General features: G+C 45.6%; 5 protein-coding genes across 9 annotated transcripts; 3 read left to right on the top strand and 2 right to left on the bottom strand.

The window, feature by feature from the left end:
- Positions 1–88: 88 nt before the first annotated feature.
- On the bottom strand, positions 89–4,458 carry LOC125761534 (ionotropic receptor 93a). Of its 2 annotated transcripts, XM_049422758.1 has the most exons (18): positions 3,940–4,458; positions 3,600–3,752; positions 3,386–3,522; positions 3,198–3,318; positions 2,973–3,131; positions 2,843–2,904; positions 2,610–2,765; positions 2,371–2,538; positions 2,199–2,298; positions 1,978–2,126; positions 1,733–1,903; positions 1,597–1,668; positions 1,390–1,499; positions 1,269–1,314; positions 1,045–1,207; positions 916–975; positions 685–845; positions 89–612 (listed from the first exon to the last, which is right to left on the bottom strand). In XM_049422758.1, the coding sequence occupies exons 1-18, from the start codon at positions 4,049–4,051 to the stop codon at positions 94–96; spliced, it is 2,619 nt and encodes an 872-aa protein (XP_049278715.1). In that variant the 5' UTR covers positions 4,052–4,458; the 3' UTR covers positions 89–93. The 2 variants fall into 2 exon arrangements, with proteins under 2 accessions (XP_049278715.1, XP_049278707.1); XM_049422750.1 differs by having other exon boundaries at positions 3,600–4,458.
- A 97-nt stretch (positions 4,459–4,555) lies between these two features.
- Positions 4,556–8,942, bottom strand: LOC125761719 (beta-1,3-galactosyltransferase 5-like). 2 transcript variants are annotated; one of them, XM_049423177.1, is made up of 4 exons: positions 8,545–8,942; positions 8,258–8,381; positions 6,222–7,454; positions 4,556–6,082 (listed from the first exon to the last, which is right to left on the bottom strand). In XM_049423177.1, exons 3-4 carry the CDS (start codon positions 7,327–7,329, stop codon positions 5,811–5,813), a joined length of 1,380 nt encoding a protein of 459 aa, XP_049279134.1. In that variant the 5' UTR covers positions 7,330–7,454; positions 8,258–8,381; positions 8,545–8,942; the 3' UTR covers positions 4,556–5,810. The 2 variants fall into 2 exon arrangements, with proteins under 2 accessions (XP_049279134.1, XP_049279126.1); XM_049423169.1 differs by having other exon boundaries at positions 8,258–8,942.
- A 400-nt stretch (positions 8,943–9,342) lies between these two features.
- LOC125774505 (protein stunted-like) lies at positions 9,343–10,759 on the top strand. Of its 2 annotated transcripts, XM_049444673.1 has the most exons (5): positions 9,345–9,463; positions 9,561–9,627; positions 9,731–9,861; positions 10,349–10,394; positions 10,641–10,759. In XM_049444673.1, the coding sequence occupies exons 2-4, from the start codon at positions 9,599–9,601 to the stop codon at positions 10,357–10,359; spliced, it is 171 nt and encodes a 56-aa protein (XP_049300630.1). In that variant the 5' UTR covers positions 9,345–9,463; positions 9,561–9,598; the 3' UTR covers positions 10,360–10,394; positions 10,641–10,759. The 2 variants fall into 2 exon arrangements, with proteins under 2 accessions (XP_049300627.1, XP_049300630.1); XM_049444670.1 differs by lacking the exon at positions 10,349–10,394 and having other exon boundaries at positions 9,343–9,463.
- Positions 10,760–11,116: 357 nt separating this feature from the next.
- On the top strand, positions 11,117–13,405 carry LOC125774163 (uncharacterized protein F54F2.9). Its single transcript, XM_049444515.1, has 3 exons — positions 11,117–11,821; positions 11,892–12,118; positions 12,191–13,405. Exons 1-3 carry the CDS (start codon positions 11,333–11,335, stop codon positions 13,119–13,121), a joined length of 1,647 nt encoding a protein of 548 aa, XP_049300472.1. The 5' UTR covers positions 11,117–11,332; the 3' UTR covers positions 13,122–13,405.
- Positions 13,406–14,253: 848 nt separating this feature from the next.
- On the top strand, positions 14,254–23,056 carry LOC125773997 (uncharacterized). Of its 2 annotated transcripts, XM_049444466.1 has the most exons (5): positions 14,254–14,573; positions 16,473–19,390; positions 21,387–21,620; positions 21,700–21,765; positions 21,839–23,056. In XM_049444466.1, exons 2-5 carry the CDS (start codon positions 16,736–16,738, stop codon positions 22,010–22,012), a joined length of 3,129 nt encoding a protein of 1,042 aa, XP_049300423.1. In that variant the 5' UTR covers positions 14,254–14,573; positions 16,473–16,735; the 3' UTR covers positions 22,013–23,056. The 2 variants fall into 2 exon arrangements, with proteins under 2 accessions (XP_049300423.1, XP_049300424.1); XM_049444467.1 differs by lacking the exon at positions 14,254–14,573 and having other exon boundaries at positions 15,857–19,390.
- The last annotated feature ends 1,056 nt before the right edge of the window (positions 23,057–24,112 follow it).

Below are 24,112 nucleotides of genomic sequence, written 5' to 3'. Positions count from 1 at the left end.
GATGAATACAATTCTATGCATCTGACAACTTAAACAAAGAAAAAAAGACTTCCTGCAACAAATTACCTAAAATACTTGTATCTTGCCAACATCCTAGTCGTTGTACGCAACGATCGCCGCTTTAGATGCCCGATGCTGACGGTATCTGCTGACGGCAAACTCACACAGAAAGATAAACAGTCCACTGGCAAACCCAAGCAACAGAATCCAGTACGAACCGGCCATATCCGAACTGTTTACCGTGTGGTTCTGGACATCCATCACGCGACCGGTGCCGCTGCACTTGTCCTTCGCCGGCAGGTACTGCGATACCCAGCGCTGGATGAACCCAAACTGATGCATTCGCTTGATCTCTTCGTTTACCAGCTCGAGGTAGGGGCTTTCTTTCGGCATCACCAGTGCAATCTGCTCGTCCAGAAACTCATCCGTGCTGAGCGCGAAGTCGCACCGATCCGTACGCAGAAACTGACGCTTCATCAGGTAGCGCAGGTTGTTTCGCCAGTCGATGTGGACGTGCTTGCCAGCCTCGATACGTTCCACTAGCTCATCCGACAGTTCGGTTATTATCTGACTGCCCTTGTACAGCTGCACATACTTTGGTTCGGTTGAGTCCTGACGAGGAGAGGGTGAAAAAAACCAATAAATGTCCGCTTTCGCTGAGGATAGTATGAACGCGACCCATACCATTAAGATCTCCTCCAGGAAGGTACCTCGGCGGATGCTCCAAGTCATTCCACGGTCATTGCGCAACAGCTGCATCACGCGATTGACGGGGATGTCAATCTTTGGGAATGTTAAAAATGCCACCAAGTTACCACAGTAGGTAGTAACGATTACCAGCACAACTGTTTTGTGGACAAGAAAGAATGCATTGCTAGTGGGCAAAATTCCTATTTCAAACATACTCATACATACCCAGCCACCAAGTTCCTATAATGATTCGTCCACTATCTGCATATGGCAGATATAGACCACCTGCGATGGGAAATTCTCGATTAATTCTTTCCAAGAGTATACAAATACTTTAACAACTTCACTGCAAACCTTGCTGTAACAATGCACCATAGATATACCAGAAGCAGTTGTTCACCTTTCCCAGTCCTATGTCGGTGGGTTTATTGTGTACTTCGTAGTATGGGCTAAGCTTGTTGATGACACAGAGTATAGGTCCCATTAACGCAACAGCTGCCGCTAGACACAACCATGTCTGCAAGTATTAAATTATTTTATCATACACGTCCTGTAACAACTTACACCGGAATTCTTACGTCTGGACCGAAGGGTGACAAAAAGAGTAGTACTCGACTCAGCTCACTGTAGATACGAACATCGAGAAAGAAAGCACATTACGACTACAATAATAACCTCCATTACACACTACACCATTACCGTGGACGTGAGATGATGAAGCTGTACGTCTGGATGCTGATGGGGTCAGTGAAGCTAACAAACTTTTTTTGCTTCTCGTTTACAGTTGCACCTATTGCAGCTAGAAGTATCTGTGACATCACAACAAGGTTACGGTCATATTAGAGATACTTTGTCGTGCTAAATGTTACTATCAGTAATGTTCTAAGGATATTCCAATATTATTACCTTGTTGTTAACTAGCGTGCTGAATATTTCCTGCGGTATATCCGACGAAATGGTTTTCAAATCATAGACAGACTGTACAAAGAGGAGTAGTTCGTTAAATTGTGCACACCTGTTAGAATGAGATTCCTCAACTTACCGATGTGTTTCCCTCAATGATTGAACCATTAATCTCGGCTGGTTGTGAAATTACCATAGTGTAGGTGAAGTTCAGCTTGCGTGAAAGCTCGGTGAGTATGTCGTAGACCACGCCACTCGAAATGATTGGAATACCCGACTCGTTGTATGACACAAACTGCCATGGTGGGTTCTACGTATTGACGAGACGTGAAATATAAGGAACTAGTACTGTTTTTTGGAGGAATTATACCGAAGTCCACTTACATGGTAGCTGTAGAAGACGAGCTGTACACCACGAAATCCGTATTGAGAGTGTGGAAATAGGGCATCCGTTAGCATAAATCCATCCTGCGGTGACCAGTAGCCGATGTCGAGCATTGTAAACTTTCGGCGCTCCTGCACATCATTTATGTCTGGCAAATGGTATCCCAATCGCTAGAGTATGTATATATATATTCTTCAAAACCCAACTAGACACTTCTTACCCGGTATAAAATCTGTCCTGTAAACGTAACCCCACGTTTCTGCGGATTGGACCTTCCACTGGGAGCATTTGTTACACTCATCCTTAGACGTAATAGCAGACTGCAATCAAATTCTGACCAAGTTAGACGACCAATACTGTATTTTGGGAGTTGAACTTCGCTATATCCATACCTTGATCATGTTTAAAAACTTTGCCTTTCGTTCCTGCTTGCTCGGACGTATAATTTCCCATTCCTCGTCCGAGATTTGTCCGAATACGATTTGTTCCTCGCGGATCAACTTCGAGAGACTTCGAATGAAGTGAAGCAGATAGGACTCCATGTAGCACAGTACACTAACCTACATGAAGAAGAGCACAAAATTTGAAGTTTCTTTGCAAATTCTCGATCTTCGCACTTCAGTCCACTTACGGAGCAGTTTTGTGCCTTGTTAGCGTTGTTGTACACGAACGCTACATTATCTCCTTCGTTAATGATGGTAGAATATGTGAAGAAGTCACTATTTGTTTTCTCCGTGTTTGGTATCAGATATAGCCACTGTGAGAAAGGGTTAACCAGTTTGAGATCCTGTGCAAGTAAAGAAACCAAAAACGTGTAACCAGTTGAAGTCCTTTGGCATAAGGGTGGCAATAAATCCGAAATACCTTGGAAATCTCCATCAGTAGTGTTAGTGTGGCCATATTTACAATCGCGATGAAATTTCTTCCTGTAAAGTAGTGTCCAAAAGAATTATTGAACAATCGGTAAGATCCGTGATGCAGTCAGAGCATTAACCTGTGTAAGCGGTCGGAATTCCGAGCAGCGTTTTACGGATCTCTTTCCGTTTTTCCCAACTGTGTGTCGGTGCGTTTATTTTAAACTCAGTCAGCGTGAGCGGTTTTATGCCTTCACGGTCCTCGAGCAGTGATAGTATGCAACGGCTAATTTCGGTATCTGAAAGATAATGGTTGTGGTAATTGAGGTGTTGAATCTGGCGCTGAGATACAGCTAGAACAATACCGTAAGCCTGATCGTACAGTAGCGTTGCCGTGTTCCAACCGATGGCACGGGAACTCTTCATGTCGAGTATGATCTGCGACACCTCATCGAAGGAATTACCAGACCCATCGCTACGTGGAATCTGTGAAATAGCGTGATATACTAAGCATATGTATGTTCCAGGTTCCTCCAGATCCTCCGATACCAACCATGATTGCATTTCCCGTCGGAAGTCGTGGACAGTCCGGATCGGTAATGCTCAACATTACCAGTCGCTCGCGGACGGCTTCTTGGTAGATGTCCCATGTATTTTTGCAGCTCGATACCGACAGCACGGCGGAGAAATCTTCAATCAGTAAGAAAGTTTGCAATGAGCTGATAGTGTGCGTTCGCATTGTTTAAACAGTTTCGTATTATTCCTACCCCGCTTCAGATTAATGCTTGTCCAGGAGTAGTACTTCACGATCAGGCCTCCATTTTTCAAATGTTCTCGTATCAATTTTTCAACAATGGTTTTCGTCTCCTCCAGTGTTTTCTCGTACTCCGCACCGAGATATTCACGGTCAAGAATGATCGCTAGTTGGAGTCGTAAATGCAAACAATTCAATGTGAGCAAATTAGTTTCAACAATGTATAAAAGCACCATCGGAGTGCCTAAGCGCAATATAAAACTGTATTGTGTATGATCGGTACACAAAGAACTGGTTGAGTGAGGAAGGTGGTGACACAATTTGATTGCGATTCTTCGGTAGTTGAAACTTGCCCATGGACGCGTTTGTGGATAGCAGCGACGGGAAATCATCACCCGTAACCTGATCTGATTGTAGCACTAGCACCAGCAGTAGCGTCGAAACGCCACAAAACCGCGTGACCATCACGTTAACTTGCACGGTACACTTGTACGACTGTCGTGCGCGTTGCACAAGACGTTGGGTTTTTGTTTCGTATCGGATACCGTACTAAAAAGGTCAGCAGAAGCAACCCGACAGTAGGCAGGACACCTGCGCATCCATAATTGAGAAACCAATTTCCTTCGTTCGGGATGCGCACGTTCACACACAGTGGCCCGTACGGTGGGTGTGAGATGAAATGGTATCTTTTTTTAAAAGCCATTCTTCGTGTGCATTCATGTATTATATAAAGCGCAACAGCCTAACGAGTTTGTGGGGAAGCTTTCTAACCTCAATGGCCAATACATTTTCAAATATTCAACACTCGGCGGTTTGGACGTGTGACACCGGGGTGTCACTGTCTACCGGAAGGGACAATCAAATTCAGCCCCAAACGTTTCGGATTTCCACCATTTGCAGTGTTATAATCATACACGCAGTGAATCGCTATCTACATTCTCTAGAATACAAAACATGGAACAGCATGGATCTACCGCCGACCGTAATAAAAGGGTAACTGATGAGAATCAATTTTATTCATCGCACAAATCAGTTGCTAATTCTATTCGTACAACCGAGATAAATAACGTAAATTTCGCGAACAAAACAAATGTTAAACGAAACGTACAATCACAGCGAAATGAAACGTTAGGACGTTACACTGTTTTCGCTTATCTTTTTTCTGTTTTTGCCGCCGCCTTGCCAAACGCCGGGCGTGCAGTGTGCCGAACCGTCGACCCGTAACCTGCCCGGCTCGTGCGAATGCAAAACTTATATTTACATGCCTTATAACGTATGAGAATTACTATATAAAATATGTTTTTGCTTTTATACAATCTTCATGACTTCAAGCCCCCTTCCCTCTCTCTCTCTCTCTCTCTTGGAACACGCTCTAGCTATTGATGCGGTAGTGGAGTGATACATGTTCTTTAGAAATATGGGTTTTACATATATGTATATGTGTGTATATAAATATATCTTTTTTTTTAATGTACGCTTTTCGTCTTCAGTTTTCCAGCCCGAAAAAAGGGGTTGATTTTAATAAAAAAAAAGGAGTCGAAAGGGGGGGGGGGGGGGAGGGGAAACAGGAAGGGAAGGAGTGATGGTTTGTTAAAATTCATTTCAGCCTCCAAGACAAGCCCAGGCCCAATTCTAATCACGCGAATGCTTACTTAACTAGCACACCACAAAAAAAAACTTACTCGTTTTTTTACTCAGACGAGAACGCATACGCGGCAATTTCCTATACAGTTTCAAACGCTTTTTCACGATACGGGGATATACGTTACGCTTCGCTTAACAAACGCGTACCTCAAAGCGACGGAATGTATATTAATTCACTTATCTGTTTTCGTTTGTTTCTTTTTTTGTTGAAAGGCATGCTCGTACGCGCTTTGTTTGCTGTTAATGTTTTTTTGTTTTAGTTGCTTACTAAGCAAATCTCTAGTAAAAGAAAACAGGATCTTTTAAAAAGGGTATTAAGAAATAACATTTACAAGAGGTTTCAATTTATTATCGTCCTATTTTTCTTGTTCGTGATTGCTTCCTCTTTGCGTTCTTCATTGTGGAACGATCTAGCAGTGTGTGTGTGTGGGTCCTGTGTGTGTGTGAACGTTGTCTTTTTATGTCTTTGTTTGTTGCTTTTTTTTCTAAGAAATTGGAGGGTTTTTTTGGGAACATAAAAGGCGTGGAGAGCAATGTAAAACGCAGCAATAATAATTATAATAAGAATAAAACAATACTTCTACGTGCATGACACGCTGGTGTCGACCTGCTTCTTCCATAGATCAAGCTGCTCGTTGTTCTTGACCATGTGGATACTGATCGCCTTCTTGATGTTGCATTGGTTGAACGCTATTCGCCGGTTGAGAAACTCCTTCACGTTGATCCGATGTATGTTTAGCAGCTGCGCGACTATACCGGTGGTGTAGACGTCTTCCAGCTTGAGATACGTTTGGCTGAGCGATTTCTCGAACATTTCATTAATGATGTCGGCAGTCAGCAGATACGCCGGTCCTGTATGGTATGGAAATTAAACAAACAAAAAAACAAAAGAAAAGAAAAAAAACAAACAGCACAAAAGCAAATTAGTGTGTGTGTGCGCATGAAGGTGGGGTTTGATAATTTCGTTTTGAAAAAGAAAAGGACAAACTACCGGTGGTGAATGGTGGAAATACAGGTGGATAGTACTGTTCCGGGCTGACGTAATATTTGGACTTTTTGTTACGAATCGGTTTCCACTTTTTCGCCAACCGGCCGAAGATCGTACGCCGCTGGTTACCGTGCGCCTCCATAAACTGTAACAGTTTCGGCACGTTGATAAACATATCGTCGTCCGTTTTCAGCAGAAAGGACGCGTTCGGACAGTGCAGCTTCGTCCATTCGAGCAGCGAAATCGTTTTGAGCGTTAGGTTGCGATAGCTGTCGATGAAGTTGCCCCGTATCAGATCACTATACATATAGCTTTCTGCTGCTAGTTGATCCTCGATGCGTACATCGTCCGTTTGCCCGACGATGAACCCGATCGAGATGTCACGCCGGCTGTCGTAGTGGCCCCAGGACTGTCGAATGGCAAGCCGCTGTTCCCGGTGCGTCGGTGCGGACGTGACGAGTATCAGTAGCGTCACATCGGTACCGTTGTGCGGGCAGAGATTTGCTACGCACGCACCGTCCGGTAGATGGCCGGAATGGTAGAGGTCGCGCGTTTTAATCACTTTCTCACCCTCCGCTTCCAGTGCAGTCGGTTGCGGTGCGGGTGGCAAGGAGGATGAGGAAGAGGAGGATCCTTGAACCGCGGCAGACATCTTTACCGCGGAAGGGTTTGGTATTCGCTGGATATTGTTCACCTGCTCCGGTGCTGTTTCTTGTTCCGATTGATCATGTTGCTGCTGCTGCTGCTGTTGCTCTTTTTGCATCTGATGAAGCTGCGTTTGGTTCTTTTCCTGCTGCTGCTGCTGCACACGCTCGAGCGTGTTGGTAGGCATATTAAAGCCGCAGCCCTGCACTACTATCTGGAACACATTACACTTTTGGCGTTCGAGCCCCGGCGGTACCGGTCCACCAACTAGCAACGCCTTGTCAGCGACCGTTGCCGGTAGTGTCCGGTTCGGCAGTGGGCTAGGATCGTTTTTGCGGTGGTTTGCATAACGGCGCGGTTCGAGTATAAAATGGCGGCCATTCAGCGACGAATAGAACACTATCGTTATCAGTATGACGATCACAAATATCACGTGCGAAACCTTCAATCCCGGGCAGGGCATCATACGCGGCTGCTGCAGCTACTAATGCTCGCTTTGCTGTTGAATGTGCGAAAACGAATCCTGCTTGCTTTGGCACTGGAAGTAACGGTTCTGTGGGCGTTCCAAAACACATCAAGGAAGTATGTTTACTGTAACGAAAACAAAACAAAAAACATTTCGAACAATCATTAATAACCTTAGAACAGAAACGAATTATCGGAGGATAAAAAGAACTAAAATTGGGCTGTTTCATTAAACCTTTTTTTTGTAAACAAAACAACAACAATGGTAGAAGAAAAGAGAGTGGACGGTTGCTCATCGCGCGCAAGGTCGTTGAAGGAATTTAAACATATCTTCGTCGCAAGAGGTCTCGTGTCTTCATGGTAAAAAAAGGTCATTGACGTTGACCGCGACTCGCTTTAGCATCATCATTCCATGAGCAAACAGAACCAACGGTCAGGAAATACGCAGAGCCCTTGAAATTGTTGATGCAATCGTTCTCGATCCTCCTCCGGTACAAATGCTTGACCCTGCGAGGATGGTTTCGTGACGGTCTGCCAGCAAAACCGGTTCATCCCTTCTACATTGCAATCGCAGGTAGAGCGCGTACATTGGACCTTGGCAATTGGTGAAATACATGCTGCGGGCCAGTCTTTTATTCAACAGTTGGGCCACAGCGGAAGAAGATTCTGTCCGTATGTATGTGTATGCCAAGATGTGAATGAAAGCGCACAGAGCAGTTTTATTTATTTGAATTGTATTCAAATGTTATTGTAAAAGTACACGTAAGGGTGCTTTTTACAGCGAGTGGAAAAATATTCAATCTCACTTCTGCAAGCGATAATTTCCTACATTTGGATGCATCCAACCATATCGTTGTGGTTCAAATTGCTTTACCTCCCCCTCTAAAAACACTCGACCACTCGTTGTGGCACTGATGGAAAAAACTTACCTTTTTCTACGAAATGCGTCCCTAATTCAGGTCCTCAACCACAGATACCGGACCGTGTTGATGAAGGTTGATGATGAGTGTTGTGTCTTGCTGTGGAATCCCGGTTCCGCAGAATGCTAGGAATCTGCAACACGACAACAAAACAATAAGGATGGGTGGAAAACGGCTAGCGATAGTGTTCGCTTCCGATCATGTTGTCATCCATCTGTGCCTGAGAGGATGATTTGTGCGGGGATGGTAGGTTGAACACCACCCTCTTTTTTATCACTTTGCCTCCTCTTACGTACACTACACACAGCGTCGTCGGTTTTCGATTGACTTCTTATTTGATGGTGCAGTATTGTAGCAGGCGGTTTCAATTCCGTACCCACAGCAAAATAATTACAAAACTAACACGTCGATTCCACTGTTTGGACGGGGAAGGTTTCCCTGGCGGTACGAATGTCGCGTATGGTTGCTACGATGCTGATTCCCAATAGTTGTCATACCGCGTGATTGTTTGGCTGATCAATGATCCACCGCCGAAAAACACAGCTAGAGCGTAAAAAATTACATCCGAAAGAATTATGATGATGACAAATTTCGGGGGGGTTTCTCGGGATACAACGACGACAATGTTTCTTTAGGGGCAGACGTCAAAACGCTCAGGTTTAGAAAAGATGCCAACAAACAACCCCTTTTTCGGAGCATTTTTGGGGGTAGCTGTCAAACAATGGAATGCGTTCGTCCCATTGTGTTACACGCTGGTCACACTGAAAGGCATACATTATCTAAAATTTGAACTTATAATTTAGTATACCTGAAAGAGCACTTCAAATTCATGAAAACTAGAATGAAATATTAATTATAAGAAGACCAGAACGTTGCACATTTTCTTTTCAAATTTATAACCTCGATCGGACACATTTCTCTAGTAACCTTGTAATGAATCGATCCAACAACAATGAATAAAATTTGTTAAACAAAATATTAAAAATATGGCAAAAAATGTGAACTCGTATTTAATAAGGTTTAACACCTCATTGTATTAATACAATAGTTAAACAACTATTTTATGGTTTATTTCAATACAATCCAAAGTTGTAAATATACGAGCGCTACTGTCAATTGTAGCTGTCAAAAAAGACAACATTTCCTGAACTTGCCTTGCGGACACACATTGCGCAAAGACAGGTTCTCAATACTTTCCGCAATTTGATAACAGCGGTAAGTTCTTGTTTTTACGGCCAATTCTTTCGCAGTCTAAAAAGATTCTATTTGTATCTGCCTATTGTTAATCTTGTAACCGTTTTCCGTTTTGCAGACAGCGAGCCCAAGCCCTCTACAGAACAGAGCACCAAAATGGCCGCATGGAGAGCTGCTGGATTGAAGTGAGTTGCCGTAGGGTAGTAAGGGGTAATCTGTGTTTGGGTAGCATTATATAACCTGCTAAATTTGATCGGTACGATTTTGTGTGCGAATTTGTTCTTTTAGCTACATCAACTATTCCAACATTGCCGCCCGTCTGCTGCGAAAGGCGCTAAAGCCGGAACTGAGGGCTCAAGCCGCTCGGCGTGATGATTCGCACATCAAGTTCACCAAATGGCAGGGTGGCAAGCCGGAGAGTAAGTAATAGCTTCACGTTTTCGTGCGAGGAATCATAACTGATAGATGGAACAGTGCTATTTGAGGACGTGTGTGGAAAATTCCAGCCGATCTTTTTGTTTATTTATTGCAACTGGTTCTTCTCGTTGCATCATAAGTTTTCTTGGGCGGGTTTTTTCTATTAAATGTTGTATTTTGTTCGTGCAACGTTCAGAAAGCCGTATGCAGATCTTTCATGGTCCTTAATGCTCATCAATAGATTAAATCGTTTTGCAATCAAATGCAATACTTTCAGTTCAAATATTTATATACAGGTGTTTTTTAGGAATATTAGTTATTACAGTTTTATGCTAGTTTGTTTATGCTTTGGGTCAGGAATTATGTTACAACTGAATCTCATAGATCATTATTTACTAAAATGAAAAAGCAAATGTATATCGGGTTCTATAACTAAAGCATTCATTGCTTTATCCAACTTTTTATTAATGAATTTTGTTATTATTACAGATGAAAAGTGATAAGTTCAATCATTTTTCACTTTGTTGAGCCAGTCGTAAGTTTCCGGTTTTCGAAGTTGAAAGTTGTTTTCAAGTTTGGTTGCTTTCTAGCGAAAATTTAACAGAGTGTGATAGTTTATCGAAATTTTTCAAACTAATCCATTTATAGTTCAATAACACAATGGTTCGATTGATTGTTTTTTTAACTAATCTGAATGCGTTTGCTCTGTGGCATGTTCACAGCTTATGGTGTTTAAGGTTTCATTTTACTGATTCACACGTTTTTTTTTTTTACTTTGCAGAGGTCATCAATGAGTAAACGAAAGGCATGGTCGGCATGTTAGACGCGGAAAGATCACCTTTATTGCTGCTAGTGAACGAAATAAACGATATGAAAACATCAAGTTGCTGATCAAAACTATCAACCGCTTTATGATTATTTCTACGGAAAGAAATGGTTCTTATCAAACGTACAGAATCATGTTTATCAACCTAGGCGTACGGTAACCATCTTCGTAAAACGTTGAATTGATACACTGTTTGTTCTGCAGGTGAAACAGTCGCGTAAAGCAATCCTGGATTTAAAATATCATGCAGTTCTAAATCTCAAATTTTATATAAATTTTGCATGTTAATCACATGATAGTAATCACAATATCGTCAGCCAAACAAAAAATATAAATTTCATTCCTTCATAGTGTTTGAAATGCGTGTTCCAAGAACCTGACAGATGATATAAAAGGAAAGCATTGTTGCCAATTGTTACTACCCCCCTTGTGCCAGATGTCAGTCCCAGCAGAAATGACACTGTGTGCGTATGTATTCGTAAGCAAAGATGACGTATAAACAATTTCGGGTAAATTTACCGGAACTGTATGTTTTTTAGGTGCTGCTGGCGAAAGCGAGAGTTGTCGTCTGCACATTTAGTATACTACAATTAGATGCAGTTTCGTGGCAAATTCAGAGCATAGTGAACGGTAGGATACGCACCATCATGAAAGTAAGGTGTCGCGCTAGTGCAGCAGCCTTGCTGCTGGTGGTAATGGTACTGCAAATGATTCCGCCCAGCAATGCTCACGGCTGGGGCTCGGAAGATATGGAATTATTTGATCTTGTGGAGGAGGTGAATGAAAATTTCTACAGCCTGATGAACATCAACCAAACGGCAACGCTTGCCGAAATTAAGCGTGCGTTCCGAACACTTTCGGTGGTGCTGCATCCGGACAAGAACGATGCCGAGGACGCAAACATTCGATTTCGCAATCTAGTCTCGGTGTATGAAATTCTGAAGGATCCGGGCAAGCGAGAAAAATACGATAAAGTGCTGAAGGAAGGTATGCCAAACTGGAAATCGGCACTTTATTATTATCGGCACGTGCGGAAGATGGGTATGGTGGAAAGTGCCACCATTCTGTTTGTTGTCATCACCGTGATGCAGTATTTTGTAGCCTGGGCGGCGTATGTTGAGAAAAAATATACAGCGGTAAGACTAAGAATCATACGGAACCGTTGTTGTATCTGAAACTAATTGTCTCTATATTTCATCTACACAGGAACAAATTGTAGGCAGTAAGCTGAAAAAGCTAAACAAGAAAAAGCAAACTAACGTACAGTTGGAAGAGCTAATAAATGAAATACCTTTGCCGAGCATTAAGAACACGTTACCCTGTCAGATTCCTGTGTGGATTTGGAACACGGTGACCGGTACGCCGGCGGCCATTCGATTAATGTTCGAGCTTTATTCGCAGCAGAAGAAACAGAAGGAAGAAGAATTGCTTCGGTAAGTGTGTTTGTTTGTAAACTTTGTACCGGGTGGATCATTTTATTTTGTTTTTTTTTTTTCGTTGTACAGCGAGAAAGAAGAGATCGAACTGCAAGCAACACTCGAGGAGCAACGGGCAAGGGATAAAGAAAATCGTATACTACGTAAGCGATCGAAAAAAATGATCGTACCGGAGAAAACGGACGAAGAACTAGCTGCGTACAGTCAGCGCATACTAAAACCTTCACAAGATGGCAATGGGGACAAAAGTACGCACACTCCTCTTCCACAATCAGGTGGTCTCTGGACGGAGGACGATCTGACCGAGCTGGTACGATTGGTAAAGAAATATCCGGGCGGTACTAGCAACCGTTGGGAAATTATAGCTGATATGATGCAGCGAAGCGTTGAAGAAATCACCTACATGGCAGCAAAGATGAAAGAGTGTGGCTATCGATTACCTCACCAGTCGGAGGGCACAAATTCGTCCGAATCGGGACAGGCATCCGCGGTCGGTGTGACCGGTTCGACAAAGGTGAAAACGAAAACGCGTGACAGCGGTCCGAACGAAACGGCGACCAGCAACTGGACACAGCAGCAGCAGCAAGCACTCGAGGTTGCTATACAAAAATATCCGAAATCGGCAAATTATGATCGGTGGCAGAAAATTGCTAACAGTGTACCGGGCAAATCGAAGGAGGAGTGTGTTGCACGGTACAAATATCTAGTGGAGCTGGTGAAGAAGCAAAAGAGTGCCAACGCGGTAGATGACGCGTCGCAGGACGTTAAAGCTACAGACGAACCCGCTCCGGTGGAAGATTTAAAATCGACAAATGACACCATCGGCCCAACGGTTAGTGAAGATACTTTGTTGGAGGACGATAATGCAGCGTCGGCACCACCATCGGCAGCTGGTGGTAAGAGCCAGGCGAAAAGTAAACGACGGGAGCGTAAGAAAGCGAAAGCCTATTACAGCTACTCGGATGATTCGGATATGTCGTACGAAGCAGAAGAAATATAAAAGCTTACCGCCCGTTCTAAAAACGTGTGAAGCAAAAAAAAAACGAAACAATTCTTAGCCAAGTGGTGTTTGAAAACGAAGAAAAGTGCCCACCGAACGATTGTCGATAGTTTTTTTTCGGAAGGCGGGCTAGGTTAAGTAATTGGTTCTTTTATTCTCTTTCGCTTTTGTTTTTTTTCTCTCTCTCTATTATCTGTCTCTCTTTCTGTTGCTTTATTAACATGATATTGTTATTGCTTTGAAAAAATGTAGAATAAATAGCCTTTGGGAGCCAGATCGGAACAGATTGAGCTGGTGGAACATAATTTGCTTTTAGTTGTAGAAACAATTTTGAAAACTGCATACATATGTTCGTTACGTAGTTACGTTCGTAGCACTCGAATAGGGTGTTAGAATGTTTTTTTTTTCATTTTTGCTTTCTCCTTTCTAAATCTGTTTTTAATTAGCTATTTTCCTAGCATGATGAGATAAGTAACTGTAAGGGGTGGTTGGGAGGGGGTGGGGAGGGGAAAGGGGTGGAAGGGTTACGTCTTCATATTTCTTTAAACCAAACAATCATTCTAGATCTACAGAGAAAAAAAAACACTTTAATTACTGCAGCAGCAGTGCATCAACACAAGCAGCCTGTACGAAAGACTTCAACAGTGAGTGAAGCGATGAACCTCAACGGGTCGATCGTGCTAATAAACGGACCGCACGCGTTCAACCCCTATTTTGATCAAATTATGATTCCGATGAAAAAGAAGAAGCAACAGAAACCAACCCCAACATCAACAACGACAAGTGTGTGTGTGTGTGTGGCTATGTAGGGGTAAGAGCAGGGCAGCCAATCGGTTCCTTGTTGTCTCGCTTCTGGCCGGTAAAGCCGAAGTAAAGCCCCTATTGCCGCAAAATGTGTACCACACTGCCAAAAACCTTCTGGAGCTTCGGGCACCAGAAGGCGGGGGGGGGGGGGGGGGGAGAGAATGGGTGGTACGCTTTCTTTTTATTTTGGTTCGCCCGTGTGCACGAGCAACACACGCGCGCGTCTGTGGTTGAATATTGCCACCGTTGCCCGACACCCGCGCGCTCTTTCTCTCTTTCCTTTAGTTGTGTTTTTTTTATGGACGTACATTTCACCGCGCTCCTAGCTTTTACCATTTTACATCGCAGAGCCCAAAAGAAGTCACCACTTTTGACAGTAGAGTATCGCCACCGTTATCGTGGCTACGTGCGCACGCTCGGTGATTGCAATGCTGGTGCCAGCCACGAACTGCACGATCGTTTGAAAGTTTTTTTTGCTTCTTGTTGCTCCAACCGTTGTGCCGCGTGTGTCTGCATTTTTTGTTGTTGTGCCGAACGCCATTCCAGGCGAACTTGCAGTGGAACCTGCCGCTTCGTCCAATTGGTCCGACATTTGGGATTGCATCGTAGTTGGCCGATCGATGCAATCACATCCACGGATCCGGTCAGGTGGGTGAATTCTGGTTGTTGCTGTTGTTGTTGTGAGTGCGTTTCCGTCTGCGTGTGTGTGTGTTTGTGTGTATCTTCCGTTTGCTACTTCCACGGCCCCAACTCCCCCAAAACACTGTAAGACCACACCGAACGGGGTCCTAGTTCTCCATTTGCGTGGTAGTGTTGCTGGCAGGTAGGGTGGCATTTGTGTCGCTCCTCTATCTTACGCTGATCCCTGGTGTTTTCCCCAAGGAATACCATCACATTACCGAGTGGTTCCAGTACTTGTGTGTCCAGTGCAGTCTAGAAAGTGCATCCAAGTCCTCCCCCCGGCAGGGATAACGATGAAGAGCATATAAAACAGGTAAAACCGGATCAAATGGAAGTGAGTGAGAGAGAGAGAGAGAAGAAAGTCCAGACATTGCTCCCAGTAACCGGCATAGTTTCCAAGTAAAGTTTAGTATCTTTCCTTCCCATTCATACATTTCCCCCCCGAGGGAGGGAATTTGAAAGAAGTTTGAAAGTATTCGCCAAACCCCAAAAAAGGGAGGCAAATCGAGAAAAACCAGAGCAAGATCCGGTTAGGTTAGGCGAAAGAAAACCAATTGATCCGGTCTATAACCTGTGCCCTACAACTGCACTGCAATCCGAGGTCCCTGCACTGTGTCGTTGTCCGAAAAAAAAGGGGGAATTCCAATAACGAACCTGCTGATGCTGATTGTGGAAATGTATGTGTGTGTGTGCCTGTGTTTTTTTTTAAGTTGCAATTTCCCATGGGCCTTCACTCAACTTTGTAAGCTGGCATCAATCTTCAAGCAAACTTTGTACGAACATGTAAAACTTTCTTCCTTCCGATTGATTTCTGGCCGGAAAATCTCCCTATCTAGACGCCGTGCAGCGTTCCAACAAACGCTGGGAAGAGATGTAGCACAGCTCCCTCCCCCCTCCATCCCCCTCCCCATTTCCCACCCCAAAAAAAAGGAAACTTTTTTTTCCACCCAAAAATTCGGAAGTTCACCGGAAAGCGGGGGGAGTGGGAAGATTTAATTTCTATTTCTGTTGCCGCGTACGCGCCTTACGAAGCATTTTGCCTTAACGGCGGGCAGCCCTCAGCGTATCCACCATCTGGAATAAGGAATGATTTTTCCTGGCGCTGCCAGGTGAAGCGGAAGCCATTCGCCATTCTCGCCCATTTCCACGGGTGTTTGATGCTATTAGTGTTATTATTATTGTTACAGACCAGGGTGTCTTCTCCCCGCTCTCCCTCCCCCCCCACCCCCTTTCCGGGGGGTTTTTTTGATTGAAGCTTCTTGCATTCCCGCTGCCACCACGGCGTAACATACTTTCTCTTCTGCGCAAGCTACAGGCGTGCCTCCACGCGTAGCGCACGTACCTTGCGCCTATACCCTCCAGATCGATGGAGATTCTTGATCCGGATGCTCCACATACTGACGCTGGGTGGAATATGAATTACGCACAGAAGGGAATGGGAAATCTCTTCACACAACCCCTTCGTAAACCGTACCCCCCCCCCGGGGGAGTCCCCGGTTTTGTTCCCTTTCATTCACTTTTGGGGCTAGAGGGAGCAAGCGGGACAGGTAGCGCTTGAATGAAGCTGTTGGTGAAAAAGAAAAGAAAAAAAACAGGTGTGTGGAGAAGGAAAAACAGCACAAGCGGCCACATGTGGTTGGAAAAAGAAAACACACACACACACACACACACGCGCGAAAAGGGTTGAAAAGATGGTGAGAAAGGGAGGATAAGAGCAACAGCCTGTTTGCTCATATGTGTGTGTTAGAGGGGCAGATTGCAAAACGCTCCAAGGCGGGTCTCGCTCACACAGTTTGCTGAGCCTTTCCATTACGCTCCCGCAATCATCTTTTCTTTTCTTTCTGCTCAAAAATTGTTTTTTCACAGGTGGTTAAACTCGCTTCAACCTACCCATCCGTTCCCATGCGTGGCGAAAAACCTGCTCCCCAAACACCGCAACAGACAGAGGGAGAGAGAGAGAGAGAGAAAGACAGATCAGAAGAAAGGAGCAAGGCGCTTCACCTGTTGGAGAGTGAAAGAAAACTGACCAAGCAGCAACACTGAGGGAGAAAGACAACAACAAAAAATCACACACACCAGATTGTGGTTCCCAGAGGCGGAGAAGCAGAACGAAGCAGAAGAAAGCCTAGATGGACTCGGCGTGTGCAGCTTCCACCGATCTACAGCAGCTTGAAAAAACGTGCCTCCCGAAAGCAACGGTAAATGCCGTTGGTGCTACGAACGGCGAGAATGATGAGGAGGAGACACCGAATGGGACTGGCGGTGATGGTGGCGCTAGCTGTATGACGGCTGTGGATAGGGTCGTCGACGCGGCGGCGGTATGCGACGGTGCGCTGGTGAATCTCCCGCTCGGTCGGGTGTCCCCTCCACCGCTGACGGAGGTGGAGGAGCCGATCGACGATGGTGAGCATACCTGCTGCGAACTGGCTGTGCAACCATCAACTACCGAGCAGCACGACGCTGCGCTGGCGAACACTGCCGAAGAAGAAACGCTACCCAGCGCAACGGTGGATACATCGGAGGTGTGCGCGGCGCTCGCGGACGAGCGGCCGATGTTTATAACGGCACTTGCCCCCAGCAGTGTGGAGGTTCCCGCAGCCGAGATCAACCAAGTGGCAGAGAACCACAACACTTTGGCCACGATCGTCAGCGATCACGGTGCAACAACGATCAACGGTGCGCAACAGCAGCAGCAGATCGTCTACATACGCGGTACGTCAACGGCTGAGCTAACAGCAGCAGTAGGAGCAGTACCGACATCAACAACAACGGCAGTGACAACGGCATCACCCTCAGCGCTGGTACACTGTAGCGCCTATCCTAACAATAACGTGGTGCGAATACAGATCATCCCGGCGGAGCAGTGCGATCGGCAGTCGACTCCACCATCACCGCTAGGGTCCGATCCGTTGGAGGATTGCAACAACAACAGCGTACGTGGCGTTGGTACGAGTGTTAGTGTGGTCGGTACCCAATCCGGCACCAAGTGTCAGAATTCCCAGATTACGGTAGTATCGTTCGGTGCCAGTGACTCGCAAGGTACCGAGTGTACCGCTTCTTCGTTGTCGGAAAGCGTTGATAACGTGGATCATCCGCTGCCAACATCGTCCGCGCATGACGCCGTGCTGGTGACGGTTACAATCGAGGACAGGACACTGCTTAGCGTACCGTCGACGACATCCCCGGAACCGCTCAATACCGAGTCGGTTGCCTCAGCGCTTGACATTGAGCCAGGCGATATGGTGCAGAAGAAGTTGATAGTGCCGAAAGGCGGTTCCGCCGCTGACACAACCGAACTCGATAGTTCCACTTACGTCTACTACATGGCAGCGATGACGGCGGCGGCGGCGGCGGCTGCTACCCGGGACGGTCCCCGCACCCCAACGTCGTCCGCATCTGGTGGAAGCAGCGGCCAGTGTTCCCCGAGTGACATGCTCGACAGCGGTACCTGTAGCGATATCGAACTGACGCCTCCACCGCTGCCGAAAAAGATGTCGCAAATACTGAAATCGTCATCCGCGATAAAGAAGAGCCTAGGTGCGGACGGTATCCATCAGCCGGTGTCACCTACACCAACGCCACCGCCGTCGGTAACGACGGCGACGGGGACGGCGGTCAGTACCGTGCTGCGACAGTACTCACCGGTTGATAACGCAACGGATAGCGTTATCAATCAGCAGGGTCACCACCAACACCATCATCATCATATCGAGCTGCAGCGGCTGGTACAGCACCACGAGGAGGAACGGAACAGACAGAACGAGCACGGAAAACATCAAACGGGCGTTGATTTGACGTCCGACAGTTACGCCGCCCGTCAGCAGCAGCAGCAGCAGCAGCAACGGCAGCTACCATCGCAGCTCGGAAGCATCATAGCGACCGATAGTGACGGATCGGAATCGTGTCTGAGCTGTGATTCGCTTAACTTCGAGCACCTGTCGAGTTTGCAGCCGTTGGCGGAGATTGGTGGCCCAGACCTAACACCGGCTGCGGTGGAACGACCCATTCCGGACGGTTCCTCCAGTACAGAGGCGACGCATCAGATACGACCAAAAGTGCCGGCGTACCTCGCGGGGAAGCGTGACGGTACGAGTGTTTGCATTCTTCCAGATTCACTGCTGGCCGCCATCCGTGGAAGCCGCCCGAAGGTCTACTGCACTGACGACGACGACGACGACGACGATAACGATTCGGTGGAAGGGCATAATACAGATCGGAAACATTTCACACCCATCCCTTCGCAGAATGATGAGCCGGGTACGGTTGATCTGACCAGCCTCGGTTCGGCGGCGGTAACCACCAACACCGCCACCACACGTTCCATCCTGATGGACAAAATCAACAGTCTCGAATGCGGCAACCGGATGCAGCGGGTCACCGATCAAACGGACCACCATCATCAGCACGATCCATCAAACAACTACCTCCAGCATATGCAACATCTCACGATCAACGATCCGGCGGGTGTGGCGCGGGCGCAGAGTAGCTGCTCCGCCGGCTCCTTCACGACGGAAAGTGTCCGCAGCAATCAGTTCGAGAGTGATCGGTATTACAAGTTTCACATTAACGAGCGTGGCCGACCGGACGGTAGTGGTGAGCCGGGTAGTAGCTCTCCAGAAACGACACCGTCCGTGGTGGATGACGACGAAAGCTTCGCCGGTTTGAAGGACCTCAGCAATGGCACGTCCACAATACGCAGCAACAAGGGCACGGTACGGGGCGTTAAGAACCGTGTGCGCAACGGTATCGCCACCTTTCTCCAGATGCAGCAGACCGGGCTCAAGGTAAGTGTCGTGTGTGTTGTTTTGGTGACCTAAGACAGGGAAGACGTGACTTCCGTGTGACATCGCCTCAGTTGTGGAGCGGAAAACAATACCGCGCACACGGAATTCTTCCTTGAGTTGTGAAGGTTTCCGGGGCGATGTACGGGTGTACGGTTCATTTTGAAGCCCACCCTAATTGTGTGTGAAGCAGCTGCGCTTGCGTTGATATGGTGGCGATGACTTGGAACTCTTCACCAGAAGCTACCCCAGGAGTAAGAGGTATTAGGGAGCTTTTTTTGTGTGCAAAAACTTCGCACGATTAACGCGTTATGCGAACGTTAGTCGGTAGAAGTCTCACGAAATGCTTACGCTCTTACGCTGTTTTGGAGCGATGAGGAATTGGATGATATACGCTGGTGGTCTCATCAGCGTACCATCAAATTCAATTGCACAATTCTATCTCACCAGATAAGCATTGGGATTTTAGTTGTTTCTTCTTCTGCTGCTTCTTCTTTTTTTTTTGGGCAGTGTATAGTTTATACCCTCATTACGCAATTAATGTACGCTAATTTGAAATCTCTCAACAACATGCCACTTGGATACTTTTGGGCGGGCGGGGGAGGTGGGCAGATGTTTAATGTCTATGCGAACTCGCACTAGTTTTGCAACAATTGCAAATCTTTCCCTACACCCACTCATCCTAGGCCTAGCTTTATCTGGGTTTTTTTTTTGTCTTGGTGTGTGGCGTACACATCTCGTACGAAATGTGGTTGGGAAATCGATCACCCCGAAAAGATCTGTTCGGTAGTCGTGGCCAGTCACACTTTTCACTTTTCATGCGCAAACACTATCTGGTCAACAACACCTTCACCAGCAAAATCTGGCGGCTTCCCCCCAAAATTTTCCAGACAAGCGCACCGCTGAGCAACCAAGTCACCCGCGTCCAATCGTTCGCTGTCCAAAGCGAAAGGAGTGCGCTTACGTCGTGTATGTTAATCAAACACGCCATCGAGCGTTCGGTGTGCGCTTACTTTGCTTGTCTTTTTTTTCTCTCTTGTTATCCGAGGTAGGCTAGCGTATCAAACAATGTTTTCTCAGGCAGGATCGCTGCAGAAGTCAACAGATTTGGGTGATTGCGCTCGGCCGTTTAGACGAGCCGTTTTATGTCATCCAACGGTTCGTTGTCGACATCCGAGAGTAAACGGGGCCAGTATCCTCATCAATGCAGCGAAGAGAAAGGTGTTATGATGTTGCAAGCAATACTCTAATGCTAATGCGTTCCCAATCGAGTCGTTTGGGGCGGGATTTTGTGTTTGTTGGTGGATGGTCTAGATGGTTTTAGTATGTATCCTGCAACTTCCAGGAATGCTCCAGATACTGGACACCTGGGTGCGGGACTCCCAATCTGACCACACGGTGAATAGAGAGAGAGAGAGAGAGAGAGAGCAAGCTAGAAAATAGTAGGCCACACAGGGGACCTACATATATCCGATTAACGGTGTTTAGGGATATACTTGCAAAAGGCACATCGCGGCTCCAAGGTGGGGAATCGCATCCCGAACCGGTTTGACCCGTTGGCTACACTTCCGACTTTGAAGAAAAACCATGTACACAAAAAAACCGGATCAGAATGCTTTCTTTCGCCTTGACCGAAGCCTTGATCCAGCTCGTGGAGAGACTCGACGACTCTGACCCACATAGCGGTGTACCTATCGCCAAGCGCCACAATATGCATTTTGATGTCAAACGTTCCAATATGCGAATAGTAAGGCGCGTTGCATTTGATAGTTTGTGTGTTTATTTGTTGTTTTTTTATCGCTCTCTCGCCCAAACTATGCAAAACTGGCGCCACTCTTGCACGTGAGATGTGTGTCACTTGCCAACTCTAAACTGTGTCACACCGCTATGTGTGTCAGATTAAGCGCTTCTCCTCGGTGCTTCTGTCGCTTCTACCGCTATAATCTACATTTCCGGCTTTTCGCTGTTTTTTTTCTCTCTCTCTCCCTTCCGTGCGCAGAACTACAAAGACAAGGAAGCCGGCAAGGTGGTCGTCTACAGCACGAGCATGGGCATCGTGCGGGAAACGTACACGAAATGCATGAACGTGAAGCAAATCCTGCGCACGCTGCTGGTCAAGTTCGAGGAGAAGGACATATTCATGAGCAACGAGTATCAGCAGGAAATCAAGGAGCGCATGCAGGTCGACACGATCAACATACCGCAGGTGTTCGTGGACGGGCAGCACATCGGTGTAAGTAATGATGAATTATTGGTGTTTTTCTTCTACCAACACCTCCTAATCTTTACCTTTTCTTCCAACAAAAACCCAGGATGCGGAATGTATTGAAAGGCTGAACGAAAGCGGTGAGCTTAGGAAAATGCTGAAACCCTACAAGGTATATATATATACAGAAGGTGACTAACTATTGGATCAAAGTTCCTTAAAGTTTCTATCCTTCCCATTTCCAGTGCTTGGAGTCACCCTATATGTGCAAGGTGTGCGGAGGCTATCGGCTACTACCGTGTCCTTCCTGTGGCGGGTCGAAGAAATCGATCCATCGGAATCACTTCACTGCCGAATTCGTCGCACTCAAGTGCATGAACTGTGACGAGGTGGGGCTGGTAAAGTGTCACAACTGTTGATGCCGTTGCCGGGGGGCTCGTAACCGAAGGATGAGAGGAGGCCGGCGATTTGTGCGCCATTCCCACAAACCGATTTACCCACAACCCTGTTCCTAGGACTAATCGTTCCACCTTCTGCTGTTGATAGAATAGTTTGACCACTTTGTGGTCTTTTTTCCCCAACATTTGTGCTTCTTTCTTTTTTTTTATCAGTTTCCATTACATTCCCGTTTAGAGAATCAAACAACACGGTTTTTTTTCTGTTTAGAGATATCGAAAGCACTTAAGCTAGGTGAGTCAGGTGATATAACGCACTTTTTTGAGTTTTTTTTTGTTTGCTTCTCACTTTTGATATCGAAGGACACGTAGATAATATGGCTAACCAGGTACACGCGTAGCGCGCTGAGATAGTGGAACACATTCCGATATAAACTGCCGTAATTCCGTCTTTAGAAAGGAATAGTTTTTTTTCCCTCTTCTTCAGAGTTTCTTAGCGCATTCCACAGCAAATAATATTCTAGTGGATAATAGCTTTCAATGTTGCCTACCCTATCCTATCTGCTACTACTTCCTACCATAGCAAAACATTATTTAAATCATTTTTTTAAGGTCGTGGTATTATTTCCATTTTTTTTGTTTTTTTGTTTTTGCAAAACCATTTCAATATCCTCGATTTGTGTTTAATGCGCGAACTCTATAATCCTGTTATTGTACATAGAAACGAACAATACTACTAGTAACTGTGTTTTTTGCTCAAATGTAATCCAGCGTTATTCGGACTTAATATCGACATTATAATCTTAATACTCTTAATACTGCGTGTGTGTGTGTGCGTGTGTGTATATCGTCGGCCGGCCATTCGTGCTTGCAATTGTTCTTTTTTGCGGGGGGGAAAACTATCTCGACCCGAGACCCGTACGCGCGATTTTGGGAAATCAAATAATGGGGTTGTATATCAGTAAGAAACAAAATAAACCGTAAACACAGTACGCGAAATGGGTATAATTTCTCGAAAATAAACAAACAACAACAAAATGAATGAATCGAGATCGAAGTGAAAGGGTAATGATGACTCCTCTTGCTAGGTTGCAGGTTCATACAACAACTCCCATTTTGTGGCGTGTTTTCCAACAATGCGTAACAATGCGTTACCTGCAATAATTCGTATAATTTAATCGTCTGATGTGTCACAAGTGTCACACCGGAGCGATTGGTTACCTAATTAACGAAACATTTCTTATCATTTTGTAGCCACGATAAGATAGGGTGCGCTTTCTCAACCCATTACGATAACGTTGACTCAATTTGTGGGTGACAAAATGCTACTTCGGAAGTTTTGATAACACACTCCCCCCCCCACCGGGAACACGAGCTCTCGAATCAAAGTCCGCGTTATTAGGTGATGACTTATTAACTGATTTATGAGACACTGGAACAGATTTCGTGTTGTCTTGCTTTATTGCTGAAAGATTCTTTCAATTTTGTCATTTCACGAATTCTTCGTGTCTGTAAAGTATGGACTTAAAGATATTGAAACGATCACAAGATCTCTAAGTTTGAGGACATTTTTGAAGCTAATTGAAAAGGTTATTTGCTTATATTATTAAAATTTACCAAAAAACCCAAGGTAGCGTTAGGCGGTTTGGTGATCTTTTGAACGTACTGAACATCATAAACAAATATTTAAACAAAAAAATGTGAAGTCTCTGACATTTTGAATATATATTCACCATCACCAATCGTTTGTTACCTACGCGAACATTGTTAAAGGTAAATGTTTGATTACGAACACACGGCAAATATTGACAGAAGAGAGCGAAAAAAAAAGAGTTGTGATTCAATATTAAATGGCAATACGCCACGACCTCGCGTCGCGCGATCCCGTGATGACGTGTGAGGTTGAGTGAACGTGCAGCAAAGCGTGCGGGAGATTGGTGATAGGAAACGTTCAAGGTTGCCACGAAATCACATGCTTCATCTCCGGATCACAAATGCACCAGAAATGCATCGTGTGTATGTGTGCAGAGCTTAACTCGTAAGCTTGTTCTTGTATATGGGTACTTTGTAGCAATTTTGGTTGAAGTATGTGAAACTGAAAGTTTGCTAACTTTTATCAAACAT

The sequence above is a fragment of the Anopheles funestus genome, chromosome X (assembly GCF_943734845.2).
Source record: "Anopheles funestus chromosome X, idAnoFuneDA-416_04, whole genome shotgun sequence".
NCBI lineage: Eukaryota > Metazoa > Arthropoda > Insecta > Diptera > Culicidae > Anopheles > Anopheles funestus.
This window is presented reverse-complemented; position numbering and strand designations above follow the sequence as displayed.

What these genes read in the sequence shown, in the direction of transcription:
- LOC125761534 (XM_049422750.1), bottom strand. Translation starts at nt 3,978, where the DNA reads ATGATTTCCCGTCGCTGCTATCCACAAACGCGTCCATGGGCAAGTTTC. An exon ending in AATTCCGACCGCTTACACAG is followed by an intron (nt 2,905 to 2,972) that starts GTTAATGCTCTG and finishes ACTACTTTACAG; the next exon opens with GAAGAAATTTCATCGCGATT. An exon ending in TTCATCATCTCACGTCCACG is followed by an intron (nt 1,315 to 1,389) that starts GTAATGGTGTAG and finishes TCGTATCTACAG; the next exon opens with TGAGCTGAGTCGAGTACTAC.
- LOC125761719 (XM_049423169.1), bottom strand. Translation starts at nt 7,329, where the DNA reads ATGATGCCCTGCCCGGGATTGAAGGTTTCGCACGTGATATTTGTGATC. An exon ending in ATTTCCACCATTCACCACCG is followed by an intron (nt 6,083 to 6,221) that starts GTAGTTTGTCCT and finishes CATACCATACAG; the next exon opens with GACCGGCGTATCTGCTGACT.
- LOC125774505 (XM_049444670.1), top strand. Translation starts at nt 9,599, where the DNA reads ATGGCCGCATGGAGAGCTGCTGGATTGAA. An exon ending in TGGAGAGCTGCTGGATTGAA is followed by an intron (nt 9,628 to 9,730) that starts GTGAGTTGCCGT and finishes TTGTTCTTTTAG; the next exon opens with CTACATCAACTATTCCAACA.
- LOC125774163 (XM_049444515.1), top strand. Translation starts at nt 11,333, where the DNA reads ATGAAAGTAAGGTGTCGCGCTAGTGCAGCAGCCTTGCTGCTGGTGGTA. An exon ending in TTGAGAAAAAATATACAGCG is followed by an intron (nt 11,822 to 11,891) that starts GTAAGACTAAGA and finishes TCATCTACACAG; the next exon opens with GAACAAATTGTAGGCAGTAA. An exon ending in AAGGAAGAAGAATTGCTTCG is followed by an intron (nt 12,119 to 12,190) that starts GTAAGTGTGTTT and finishes TTCGTTGTACAG; the next exon opens with CGAGAAAGAAGAGATCGAAC.
- LOC125773997 (XM_049444466.1), top strand. Translation starts at nt 16,736, where the DNA reads ATGGACTCGGCGTGTGCAGCTTCCACCGATCTACAGCAGCTTGAAAAA. An exon ending in TGGACGGGCAGCACATCGGT is followed by an intron (nt 21,621 to 21,699) that starts GTAAGTAATGAT and finishes ACAAAAACCCAG; the next exon opens with GATGCGGAATGTATTGAAAG. An exon ending in AAATGCTGAAACCCTACAAG is followed by an intron (nt 21,766 to 21,838) that starts GTATATATATAT and finishes TCCCATTTCCAG; the next exon opens with TGCTTGGAGTCACCCTATAT.